The 12,505-nt window shown below is 34.8% G+C and overlaps 1 protein-coding gene across 2 annotated transcripts in view; it reads left to right on the top strand.

Moving 5' to 3' along the window:
* Positions 1–12,505, top strand: part of Itga1 (integrin subunit alpha 1) — a 168,723-nt gene that overhangs the window by 119,024 nt on the left and 37,194 nt on the right. For both annotated transcript variants that reach the window (XM_015497320.2, XM_048800051.1), the window contains exons 12-16: positions 3,542–3,684; positions 6,475–6,618; positions 7,597–7,854; positions 10,301–10,431; positions 12,213–12,379. In XM_015497320.2, coding sequence (XP_015352806.1) covers positions 3,542–3,684; positions 6,475–6,618; positions 7,597–7,854; positions 10,301–10,431; positions 12,213–12,379 — 843 coding nt within the window. The remainder of the gene's footprint in view (positions 1–3,541; positions 3,685–6,474; positions 6,619–7,596; positions 7,855–10,300; positions 10,432–12,212; positions 12,380–12,505) is intronic.

Here is a 12,505-nt window from a genome sequence, read left to right as displayed (position 1 = left end):
TTCAAAATGTTTTCTTATGGACATTGCAAATTAAGAAGAGATCGAATATTTCATTTTAAAATCCATACAGATTGCAAACAGTGAGACCATGGAAAATATAATGGAGGAAGCAAAGCAAGAGTTAGATACTGTATGAAAAAAATCCTCTGAAATCAATATTGATCAAAACAAAGCAGGAATGGAAGCTAATGAACATCTCTCTCAGGATATAGTCACATACCCTTATTTATTTATTGGTTTTTCTCTGCTAGAGATTGAACCTTAGGCCCTTGCACATGCTAGGCAAGCACTATTCTCCCAGCCCTGTTTAAATTTTTATTAAATTTTTGAGTCAGGGTCTTACGAAGTTGCTGAGGCTCTCCTTGAAGTGGTGTTACTCCTGCCTCAGTCTCCCAAGTAGCTGGGGTTACAAGCTTGAGCCACAATGCCCATCAACGTGGCTGTCTTTCTGTAACTCAGCAAACTACCTCAATATGTGCTCAACATATGCTTAGTAACTGGGCTTAATGGTGAGAATACAGATGAGATTGTGTTCCTCCACCCACAATTTGCTGATTTCTAATCATGCCAGACAGATTCCAAAGGAAGAGGAAAGACGTGAGGCAAAGAAGTGGAATGGAGACAGATCATGCCTGTTTCCCATGACCTCACCAGCTTCTCACGCTTCTTCCAAAGAGTGAATTGTGGGAGCTGACCTCATTTACTGTTCATAAATCCATGCATTGGATGAGGCCACCCTTCCCCCCCCCTTTCATTTTATGCTTTTCCTTTTCAAGAAGCAATATTAAGCATGAATGTTCATAATTATTTGCCTTATTAAAGTTAGGCTACATTTGTCTCTTTTTCTTTTCCTTTTATTGTCTTTGAACACTTGAGCCCCCAGCAAGAAGCTACTGGTAGTTACTGTCCCTGTGATTTATAAGCCAATATTTTCCATTATCAAAGTGCAAATTATTAGAGTTAATTAAGTAATTGTACAACTCCAAGTCCCAAACATAATTTTCAACATGTTTTCTAAAGAGTCATTTACCCATTTGTATTCACAGCTCTGAAAATCACACAAAGTAATAATAATCAACATATTTTTAAAACCCTTGCACTATCCCACTCCCTTCTTCATATTTCTTAGTAGAATGGCAGGAAATAATGCAGTCTTTGTTTTGCACATCTCCTTTTCTATTTTATGTATGCATAAACATGACCCTAAAATTCTTACTCTTAAGCAATATTGCCACTAGTAATATAAAAAATAATACATTGTGTGTTTGAAGAATATTTTGCATTATGTTATATATAACAATAGAAAAGAACTCAAAGAAAAATGAACAAATGAAAACGTGATAAAACTACTCATAAAAGATAATATGTCTAAGGAATTGTGTTCCCTCAGCACTTGTAAGAATTAAGTGGTACCAAAACCTCTGTTCCTCTTTTAAAAATTTGAGACAAAGTAGAACTAATACTTTATAGTGAAATACTTGTTGAGTAAATTAGAAATATGGTCTTTTTTGTTGGAAATGCTGTTCTATGGAATTTTGAAAAACAATCTGCTTCCTGCACCACTAATGAACAGCTCTGGTTATTAGAATAGTTTTTCCTTCTGGAGAGTTGACATGTACATAAAGTCATTTTTACCCATTGATTTAGCTCTGTTCTCTAATGACAGAAAGAATAAATCTAATTCTTGACTCCAAAAATAATAATCATCTAACTTACAGTCGAAATTCCAGTTCTTTCCCATAAATGGCCTGATGTGATCTCTCAAAATAGTTTGCTATACATTTGACCCAGTAAGCCCTACAAAATCATGCAATTCAAGATGTTAGTATCTTCTCCTTCACTTTAAGAATATCTATAAAACTTTCCAAGCCATCATGTGTATGCATATCTAAAAGGACACCAAGTATCTGAAAAGTTACCCTGCAATTCCATTGTGCATTATTCCATCATTATGATGGTGCCATTCGTAGGTGGGCCCAATTGAAGGTGGATGCCCAGAAAGAGTGCTGACATTTTGCTGTGCATGCTTAAAAATGCAGATGGTAAAGCTGAACTCAAGGGTTTATGGGTAGATTCCCTGGTCATTGAGCACATCCATGTGAACAAAACACCCAAATGAACTGGGTGTGTCTACAGAGCTCATGGTTGGATTAACCCATTTATAATCTCCCTCTGTCACAATGAGATAATCCTGACTGCAACAAAACAAACTGTACTTAAACCAGGATAATAGATTACACAGAAGAAAAAACAAGAATCAAAAACTTACGGCTCAGGAAAAACTTGACATAAAATACATGGAAATGAATGTAAAAGTAGGGGAAAAAAACAACTCCAAATGAAAACTCAACTAAAATAGAGTGGCTAAGTGAGGTGGTGCATGCCTGAAATCCCAGCCATTTGGGAGGCTGAGGCAGAAGGATGCAGGAGGCCAGCCTGGGTGACTTAGTGAGACCTTGTCTCAAAATAAATTTTTAAAAAGGGGGCTGAGGATGTAGCTTAGTGGCACAATGCTTGGCTAGCATGCACAAAACCCTGAATTTAGTACCTGCCCCTAAAAGGATGAATGATCAGACATATGAAAAACTAGCTCACTAATAATCAAACACAAATTAAAATTACCACAGTACTATTGTTAGATAATGTTTAACACCTATTAAAATATTTAAAAATTTACATAATAAGTCAGAATACTTGGGGACATTTCCCAAGTATTCCCAAGATTAGTTGTGTCCCATATAACTGTTCATAAGAATAAATAATTAATAGAAATGTTTGGAAACAATTTGCCAAAGAGTATAAGAACCACTAAAAACTTGATCTAGTAATCTATTTAAACTTACTGTCAAGAAAAAATCCAAAAATAGAAAAAGTAGTAAATGTTTAATAAATGCTTAAAAATTCAGACAGTAATGCTGACTCAAGGATTTAAGTTCAATAAAAGTAAATAAATATTTATTTTTGCAAGTTTAGTACAATAGCAAACAATCAAAAACCACCTAAATTCCAACATTCCATCAGGGAATGGTCAAGTAGTAAATTCAATAACTTTATGTTTGAACTCACAGAAATAATATTCACCAATTAAGTTACAATTTAAATCAGGCTACCAAGAAATAAAGATTTATATTTCCTATAATCCTAACAGTATGTTATCATTAATGTCTACAGCACAGATACTTATGTCCAAGTAGAATATAATGAATATATTCCAAAATGGTGAACTAGGAATGGTAAGGAGCTTTGTATACCTTTTTTTTCTTTTTCTGTCATCACTGTTATATCATTTGTGCCTTTAAACAATGAAAAACTGAGATGGGGGCATATCTTTCCAGAACAAAGTTGTTGTGATAGATAATGAAAAAGTTTCTAATCAAAAGAAGATTTTTATGTGCACTTAAAAATTATTATTTTCAGAAAAGCAGAAATCCATTTAAAAATAGATCAGTGATTCTCCGTAAGTTGACAATCTAAAGTCATTCATAACATATTACATGCAGACTTTAAGGGGCCAGATATATGTCTGGAATCTCTTTGGTAGGTTACACAGTAAATTCTGCCACTGCTCCTGGAGGTGTCCTCTATATTGCTGGACAGCCACGGTACAACCACACAGGCCAGGTTATTATCTACAGAATGGAAGATGGGGACATCAAGATTCTCCAGACGCTCAGTGGAGAACAGGTAAGCTTGAAAAATGTTTCCAATTAGTTTCTTCACATTCCATGTATGTCTCTGTTATTCTAAATCTTCTAAAAGCAATACCTGCATAGTCAATATCCTCCGTAAGCAGAGTTACCTATTAGATTCTTTGGAAAGATGTAACGTGTCTGTACCTTTGGCCTCATAAACACTGCAGATGGATGGAAGTGAAGATAAGATGTAGAGATAATAGGGGTAGATGCAGATTGCAAAATATGTACAAGAAAAGAGATCTAAAACATTAAGAATCATAAAAGTGCCAGGATATAGACAGTATATTCAGAAAGTAGAAAGACTATTTTAAGTTAAGATTGGTGCAAAAAGCCATAATAAGTGAAGGAATTTGGGGTGAGTCTAGAAGGAAAGATAAAATATAGATAAGTAGAAAGGAAAGTAAAAGAGAATGTTAAAAAGATAATGGGGACCCTTATTGTGTGAAACATTGAATCACAAACTAAAAAGTTTGACTTATACCCCCAAAGTATTGGGAAATTGATTGTAACACAAATTGGAAAATTATTATTAGATTACACTAATTACATTAAAATTAGATTAAGAAATTATACATGCAATAGGCAAACATAAATACTTATAGTACTTTTCAGACCAAAAGAATAGCATCTATCTATGATATTTGTTGTTGTTGTTGTTGTTGCTGTTTTGGGGATTTTAATAACTTGGGTAACATTTGTCTATTTTTATAGTTTTCTGTATTTTCCAAGTGTTCTACAATGAGAAATTATTAACTTTATTCTGCAATCCTCAAGGGAATTCTTCTTAAGGCTCAGTAGGTATTTTATCTCAGTAAACTAGACCAGCACAATGTACAGCCCAGGTGCCACAAACAGATCTACAACTGCCCTGGCTCTAAAGCCCTCTCTTCATAGGAGCTAGTATTCTTTATGACAGTAGCACAGACATAGTTTACAGGGTGTCTGCAAAGGGCAAGCTAGCTACAAGAGCCACCACCCAAAGAAGCCCAAAATATGTTACCTCTATCAGGTAGAGTTCACTCTTGATTCCACATGACCTCAATACAACATTCCAGCCGTTGCTTGATTTCACCACCATGTGATGCTTGACAATATAATTGGAATCCTATCCTCAGCTGGTTCCCAGGGGAATCTCAGAGTACACCAGAGGTCAGATTCTCATATACCAGGCAAAAGTGTTTTTATAAACTCTTTGCCACATTCATGCTCACAAAATGCATCAGCAATAAAAATGAAGCTGTCGCCGTGATTTAAGGATGATGTAAGAACCTAAAATAAGATATTAACAATCAAACATGGAAAAGGAAGAGGTGTAATAGGCACAAATAAAGAGGATTTGAGAAAGTAAAATGAAGCATTTTAGCTGACATCTTCAGTCGATTATCTTTCTGTTAATTGTCTACAGGTGAAAAGAAGTATAAAATTTTGTGGGAAACTGCTTACTTGAGTAGATGAAAATAGCATGAATGATTTAAATCATGAGTGATTTCAGTTTTAGGCCTGCAAATCTAAGAGAAATGTGGCTCCAGTAGAACAAGCAGTTGTGGTACTTTTTTAAAAAGTTTAAAAAAATGGTATTAAGATTTTGATATGTTTTTTGTAGTAATAAGCACAAATTCAGATGCTTGCAGATGTCAGTAAGGTAAAATAAATGAAAAAAGCTGCTGGGCATTAAACACTAAAAAGTGGGGGAACCCTGCTCAGCATGGGGAATAAAAACCTGATGCTGACAGAGCCCACTATATTTTTTTAAATGTTTGTGATTAATATAATATAATATCGACAAGCCTTCTAAGCCCTTCAAGTCTGTGAGAAAATTACCTTCAAAAGCTATAAAAAGTACATCTCACAATATCTATATGTCTATCAAGCAGAATTTGAGCCTCAAGGATGAAAACAGAAAGAAATGTACAATATGCTGTGAACATGTTGGGAAGCTTTAGTGGTCTAGGGTAAGAGAATAGAAAGGAAACCTCAGATCTGGGCTCTCAGGGAGGCCAAAGTTGAGGGGATGGGACCAGCAAAGAAGAAAAAAAAGGATGATTGGTGATATAGGAACAGAATCATAAGAGCAAAAATGAAAGCACAGAATCTGGGATGGGAAGTGTCAATAAGAGAGGAACTAAGAGTGTCAAATATTAAATGTATTTTAAAAGGTGATTTAAGCATTTAGATAGTGAAATGTGAGTTCCTTGCTTTTCCCCCAAACAGATCTCTATCTTTAAAAGAGACAATATATTGCTGCAAGGGGATGGCCCCCTGTGATCCTTTCTTATTTTTCCATCTTTCATAACTGCTGGGACAAGACTTACCGATTGTTAAGTAGATAATCATCTAAGACCATGAGATAAAATACCCTACAGTATCCCAAAACCAGTCAGTTCCTTTTAATGCATTTATTTCATAATTTCCTATTACTATACTTAAACATATATGAAACCATTTTAGAGTGCCTTCTCCTCTTTATCCATTTTCCTTAAAAAAAAAAGCCACTGTAGTATTATCTATCTGATTTGTGGAGAAAGACAAAAATCTAAAGAAAATTGTTTCTGTTACTTTTAAGCTATAAAATCAGTGACATCTATTTGCCCTCAAAGATGAGATAGACTGATATTCTTTAGCTTAAAAAAATACTCAACCAGTTTCTATATTTCATTTCCTTTGTCAACCAAACATCAATCATGTTCTAGATTGAAAAAAGTAAGAAACATGCAGATTTTTAACTTCCTTGAGAATGTCTGATGTTAACCGGGCTGTCTTGTTTTGTCTTATGCCCTAGATTGGTTCCTATTTTGGTAGTGTTTTAACTACAGTTGACATTGATAAAGATTCTAACACTGACATCCTTCTGGTCGGGGCTCCCATGTACATGGGAACAGAGAAAGAGGAACAAGGAAAAGTGTACGTGTATATTCTGAATCAGGTAATGGTATCTGAATTTGGTATCTGAAACCCAGGAAAACCTTTTTCCCTTTCTTCAATTTTGAATAATGCATTTCTGATTTTTTCATTCAATTTAGAAAAATGAGCAAAGATTTTAGCTCCCGTTCATCTCACCAAACTCTGTTTTGAAAGGAATATTTTAAATTTTAATTAAATCATTCCAGCCCTTAGATATTTTCTGCTTGGAAATATGAAGTGCTGGTTGGTTGGTTGGTTTGTTGTCAGAATACATAGGATAGAAAAGACGAAAATAAAACTCACTAAACTGCTAAATAAATCCACCTGTAAACTATATTCATCCTTGGGTATCATTAGAGATGTGGTGGGCTGGGCGGTAGAAAAGAGGTAGTTAGTTCCAAATCAGTGACATCAGATGCTTCCCAGAAGCCACTGTAGTCACTTTTTTTTTAATTTCCTCCAAGGAAATATGTTTGTTTGTTTTTTAATAAAGAAGAAGAAGAAAATATGTTCTTGAGGACCTTGGCTAGTACTTTGTCCTTGCTTTCTGCCCCTGCCTCCACCCCCGCCCCCCAATTACACACACACACACACACACACACACACACACACACACACTAGGCAGCTTTAGAGAAAGTTGCTTTCTGAACAGCATGTATTTCCTCTTTGTTTTATGGGGGAGAATTGAAGAGAGAAAAAGAGCACAAAATTTGGAAGAAACTGAGGAATAAAAAAATCAGTTGTTTGGATTTGAAAATATGCTATTTATTACAAACTCATTTGATTGTGTTAAAAAGAGATTCTTAAATTTCTTTCTGATAATTCTACAATCTCTTCTTTGGAATCCCCAACTTTGCTTTCATTTTTTAAGAAATTTTACAAACTGTACTAGTAATGTACAGATGGTTCTTAATAGTGTTGATTTGGCATGCACTTTAAAAATCTACTCTGCTCTAGTAGTGACAGAAATCCATAAGTATCCTGTTTATCTTTTTTCCAGACAAGATTTGAATATCAAATGAGCCTGGAACCAATTAAGCAGACTTGCTGTTCATCTCTGAAGCACAACTCATGCACAAAAGAAAACAAAAATGAGCCATGCGGGGCTCGTTTTGGAACAGCGATTGCTGCTGTAAAAGATCTCAATCTTGACGGATTTAATGACGTCGTGATAGGGGCTCCGCTGGAGAACGATCACGCAGGAGCCGTCTACATTTATCATGGTAGTGGGAAGACTGTAAGGAAAGAGTATGCACAAGTAAGAAGTTAAACCTACAAATTCCCACCTTCCAATGCTGAGTGGCATTGCCTGGTTACTTAATGAGCTATTTGATTTCTTTCTTCTCACTCTGTTGGGAAACTCAATTCTAATTCTCTCCTGAGAGTTTTTTTTTTTTTTTTTTTAAGAATAATTCCTTCTCATTTTACACTTTTATCTGGTTTCTTTTCTGTTATTATTTGCCATATCTCTAGGATTTGATCTTTTGAAATGGCAAAAAAAAAAAAGAACACTTCATAATAATGCTATTTAATATCTGCAAAGTGTTTGATCCTAAAGAGAGTGTATTCCTCTGAATATGAGAACAATAATTATGATTTAGCCAATAAAGGAGGTAAGAGTGAGATTGTTTTCATATTTAGTGTTCATGTTGTTATAATAAGATGTCATTAAATTTATATTTGTGAATTAAATTGGCATATTTTCATCACATAAATTTGAGTTTCTGAAGGTCTATAATTTTCTTGTAAGTAATCCTCATTGGAAGAAAATTGTATAAGAGGGCTTAATCTGCAGGGGATTCCTGTTGCTCCTGTTTTAAATTTATTATCCATTAATAGCTCTAATCTATTAATTTAATTTCCTCATACATGAGAAAAATATTATTTTACAGAAATGCTTAATGTGGTACAAAAACAAGAGATTTTGAAGTAGTTCTAATGTAATTGTTTTCCTGTTAGTTGGTTAGTCATTGAATAATTAATTATGAATAAAATAAAACTCACCACTTTCTAGCTTATGTGCCATGAAAAGAAATCATAACATTACTCATTTAATTTTGCATTTGAGTGGTCTCCTTGGTTCTGTGGTCAAGAGAGTTCTCAAAATCTATTATGTATGGTAAAGTGTTGAATTTTTCATAAAGCCATAATGACATTAATAGTGAACAAACCAAAGGGTTATTTCAGTAACAAAGTTTCTATTCATTTGATAAATGATTTGTTTCTGTTAAAAATCGTCATGGTATTAAATACTTCACTAAAGACAGGCATTATTAACCATTGGGACATGATGAAACCAAGAAATGCAGGAAGAGATATCTTTCTTTTGTTCCACCACTTTTATTCTTTCACTATTAATCCTGCTAATTCAATGGAATGGCATTTGAAGAAGAAAAAAGAAGACATTTTGTCATTTAATGGAACAGATTTTCGTAAGAAATTTATTTTGTAAAATAGTGGTAAATCAAAATGCATCTTTAAACAAAAATAACAAAGCAGAATATTAAAGTTAGACTCATTTAATTATCAGCAAAATGCTTTCCCAGGGAACAAGTGAGGATGTGCTTACTTGTTTCCATGGGAACCAGAGGTGCTGCTTGTGTACAGGATAATCAAATGGAATTAAGTCCTCCCAAACCATCTCCTTATTTGTTTGCTGAAAAATGTGGAAAGACTTTCCAATGGGACATACAATTTTTAGCATGAGAAATGTTTCCAATTGGTTTGCCTTATTTGGCTTCTTGTTTTCTGTTATTTAAGTAAAAAACAAGAAGATGATAACACCCCAAGTTTAGAGGGGGTCTGTCAGTCCTGCCTCCTTGCCAGCAGACTTTATTAAATTAGCATCATCATATACCAATGCTAAGTCAAGAAGTGCAGATATCTATGTATGGTGATATAAACAAATCAGCTCAATATTCACTTCTACCTACATTGAGGATACATGTGAGTGGAGTTGGTCTATTGTGACCTTGACTTTTAGGACAATTTTTGGCACACAGTAAAAAAGACTGAATATCGAATGATGGCATGATGGCACATGCCTGTGATCCCAGCAGCTAGGGAAGCTGAGGCAGGATGGTAGTAAATTCAAAGACAGCCTCAGCAAAAGCAAGGCATTAAGTAACTCAGTGAGAACCTGTCTCTAAATAAAATACAAATTAGGGTTGGAGATGTGGCTCAATGCCAAGTGTCCCTGAGTTCAATCCCTGGTACCCCCACCAAAGAAAAAAGACTGAATATTGAAAAATGTACTTGATGGAATATGTTATTTATAACCAGACACAAAGTTTAATGAACCCAAATTGACCCCTAGAACAATCTTCCATACCCCTACTTGCTTTTATAATAGGTTTTTTTTTTAAGATTTTCATTGCCTTTAATTATCTCTGTACAATGGGATTAAAAAGTAACTAGAAAGGAGAATCAGTTAATCATATTTCCCTTGAGAATACAAGATGATACTACATAATCTTTTCCCTTCTCTGTGGTGCCAATCATTCTGAAATGATTCTGTCTGTACTATAAAAAGAACAATATCCTTTGGGAACTTCTGAATATTTCCTTTTGTCACTACATGAGGGGCCTCCTGTTTCGCAAAAAAAGTTTGATTTCAATATTTGTTAACCAATATAAATTCCCAGATTATTTGAAGCTCTTTTGCACAAACTCTAACATAAAATTCTCCATTGGGATTTTCACAGCATATTCCATCAGGTGGGGATGGCAAGACACTGAAATTTTTTGGCCAGTCTATCCATGGAGAAATGGATTTAAATGGTGATGGCCTGACTGATGTGACTATTGGGGGCCTTGGAGGGGCTGCCCTCTTTTGGTATGTATTTTATAACATCTGATTAATCCAACAGTATTTCACAAATAATTCCAGAGCTCAGACTGTGACTGGAGCTCATGCCATAACAAATTTCTTCTACTTCCTTTTATGCTCTGTCATGCAAATACAAATTATTCAGTGGAATAAGTTGGAGGAGTCATTGAATCTTAAAAAACAGAGAAGCTATATTAAAGGAACAAATTGAATGAACTCTTAATTTGGAGATCTATTATATACTTGACAATAAAATAGATATTCAGTTTTGGGGAAGATGTGTATAAATAACTTTGAGTTTTATACAGATACTAGGATAATCATATCTTAATTCATTTACCTGATTCACAGAAATACACACAGTCCTTGTCATAGCCCCAGCTGTACTGACAGCAGATAAAGTAAATGGATACTGGGACATAAAGAGCAAGTTTTGCAATGCTGAAGTAGGGGTTGAGTCTGAGTACAAATGGCAGATGATGGGTAGTCAAAAACATTCAAATAGCGAGAGAGTCCTGTCACATGGACTAGATTGAGCCATAGCTACTGTAAAGATCTAGTGAAAGCAGAAAGAATATATAGGATGGAAAGTGGTCAAGGTGGCATCATGTCTGGAGAATCCATACTACTAAACAGGAAACCAGACATGTCCATTCATTGCTGATGAAAGGGTAAACTGGCTGATATTTTATATAAGTTTTAAAATGTGCATGCACAGTCAGGAACAGTGGCACATACCTGTAATCCCAGCATCTTGGAAGGCTGAGATGGGAGGATCACAAGTTCAAAGCCAGCCTCAGCAATGGCAAGGCACTAAACAGCTCAGTTAGACCCTGTCCCTAAATCAAATACAAAAATAGGGCTAGGGATGTGGCTCAGTGCTTAAGTGCCCCTGAGTTCAATCTCCAGTACCGAAAAACAAAAATGTGTATTTATATACATATATGTATATATCTATAGACATATATATGCTTGTGTAAGAAGGACCTGTGTGTTTATATATGCATATATGTATGTATTTGCATAAGTCTCTATTCTTTTGCTAATAAATAAAACATTAAGGGTACTAAATGTTCATGGCTATTACTGCTGAGGCAGAATTATGTGAATTCTATTTTCTTATGCATTTCTATGTTTTTCATGTTTCCAGTGAATAAATTGTTTAAAAACTATAAAAAAAAAAAAGAAAATGAAAACCATGTTTGACCACAGATAGTTGAGACTGGGAAAAGCAAAACATGGAGAAGGAATGGAGTACTATATGGTTTTTCTTCTTAAAATCAAAGTCAATTTAAGATTTAAATGAAATAACACACATGGTTAACACAATGCCTCAAGTGTTACTCTGCTTCTTCTTCCCAGACATAGGCACAGCTGAACCCACAAGAATAGACAAATCACTTAGTCTAGATGAAGGTTAACTGGGGCCCACAAGTTTTCTAGGGACCTCTGGACCATTTCAAATTGGGGAAACAAACTTAGAGATCCCCCAAATATTGTTTTGGTTCTGAACTCTTCCTGGGGAACTTCATTTTACTTTTTTCCCATTACAAACAAAACTAGATCCTAAGACTTTCAACCAAATGCACAGGATATTTCTAAAAGAGCCTGGATCTCCACAGAACATAAGATACATTCTCTTCTCCATTGATGACTCATTAGAGGAAAGGAGTCCTCAGGATATACAAAGGAGACTCTTCTGATGCTGTCACATTGCACTGCCAACTTGATGGCATTCATGAAATGCATAAAGATGTGAGTGATTTCCATTGTTTATGTATTTGTAGGTCCCGAGATGTTGCTGTAGTTAAAGTGACCATGAATTTTGAACCAAATAAAGTGAATATTCAAAAGAAAAACTGCCATATGGAGGGAAAGGAAACAGTGTGCATAAATGCTACAATATGTTTTGATGCGAAATTGAAGTCCAAAGAAGACTCAATTTACAAAGCTGGTAAGCTTATTTAAGCAAGTACTTTGGGGCACAGTGAAATCCAGTAGAATTTGGTACAGGCATATCAACTCAGGGGCAGCAATTTGAAATGGACTTCAAAAAAAGTCTGTTTTGTTTTTTTGTTTT

Source organism: Marmota marmota, unplaced genomic scaffold (genome assembly GCF_001458135.2).
Source record: "Marmota marmota marmota unplaced genomic scaffold, marMar, whole genome shotgun sequence".
Lineage (NCBI taxonomy): Eukaryota > Metazoa > Chordata > Mammalia > Rodentia > Sciuridae > Marmota > Marmota marmota.
This window is presented reverse-complemented; position numbering and strand designations above follow the sequence as displayed.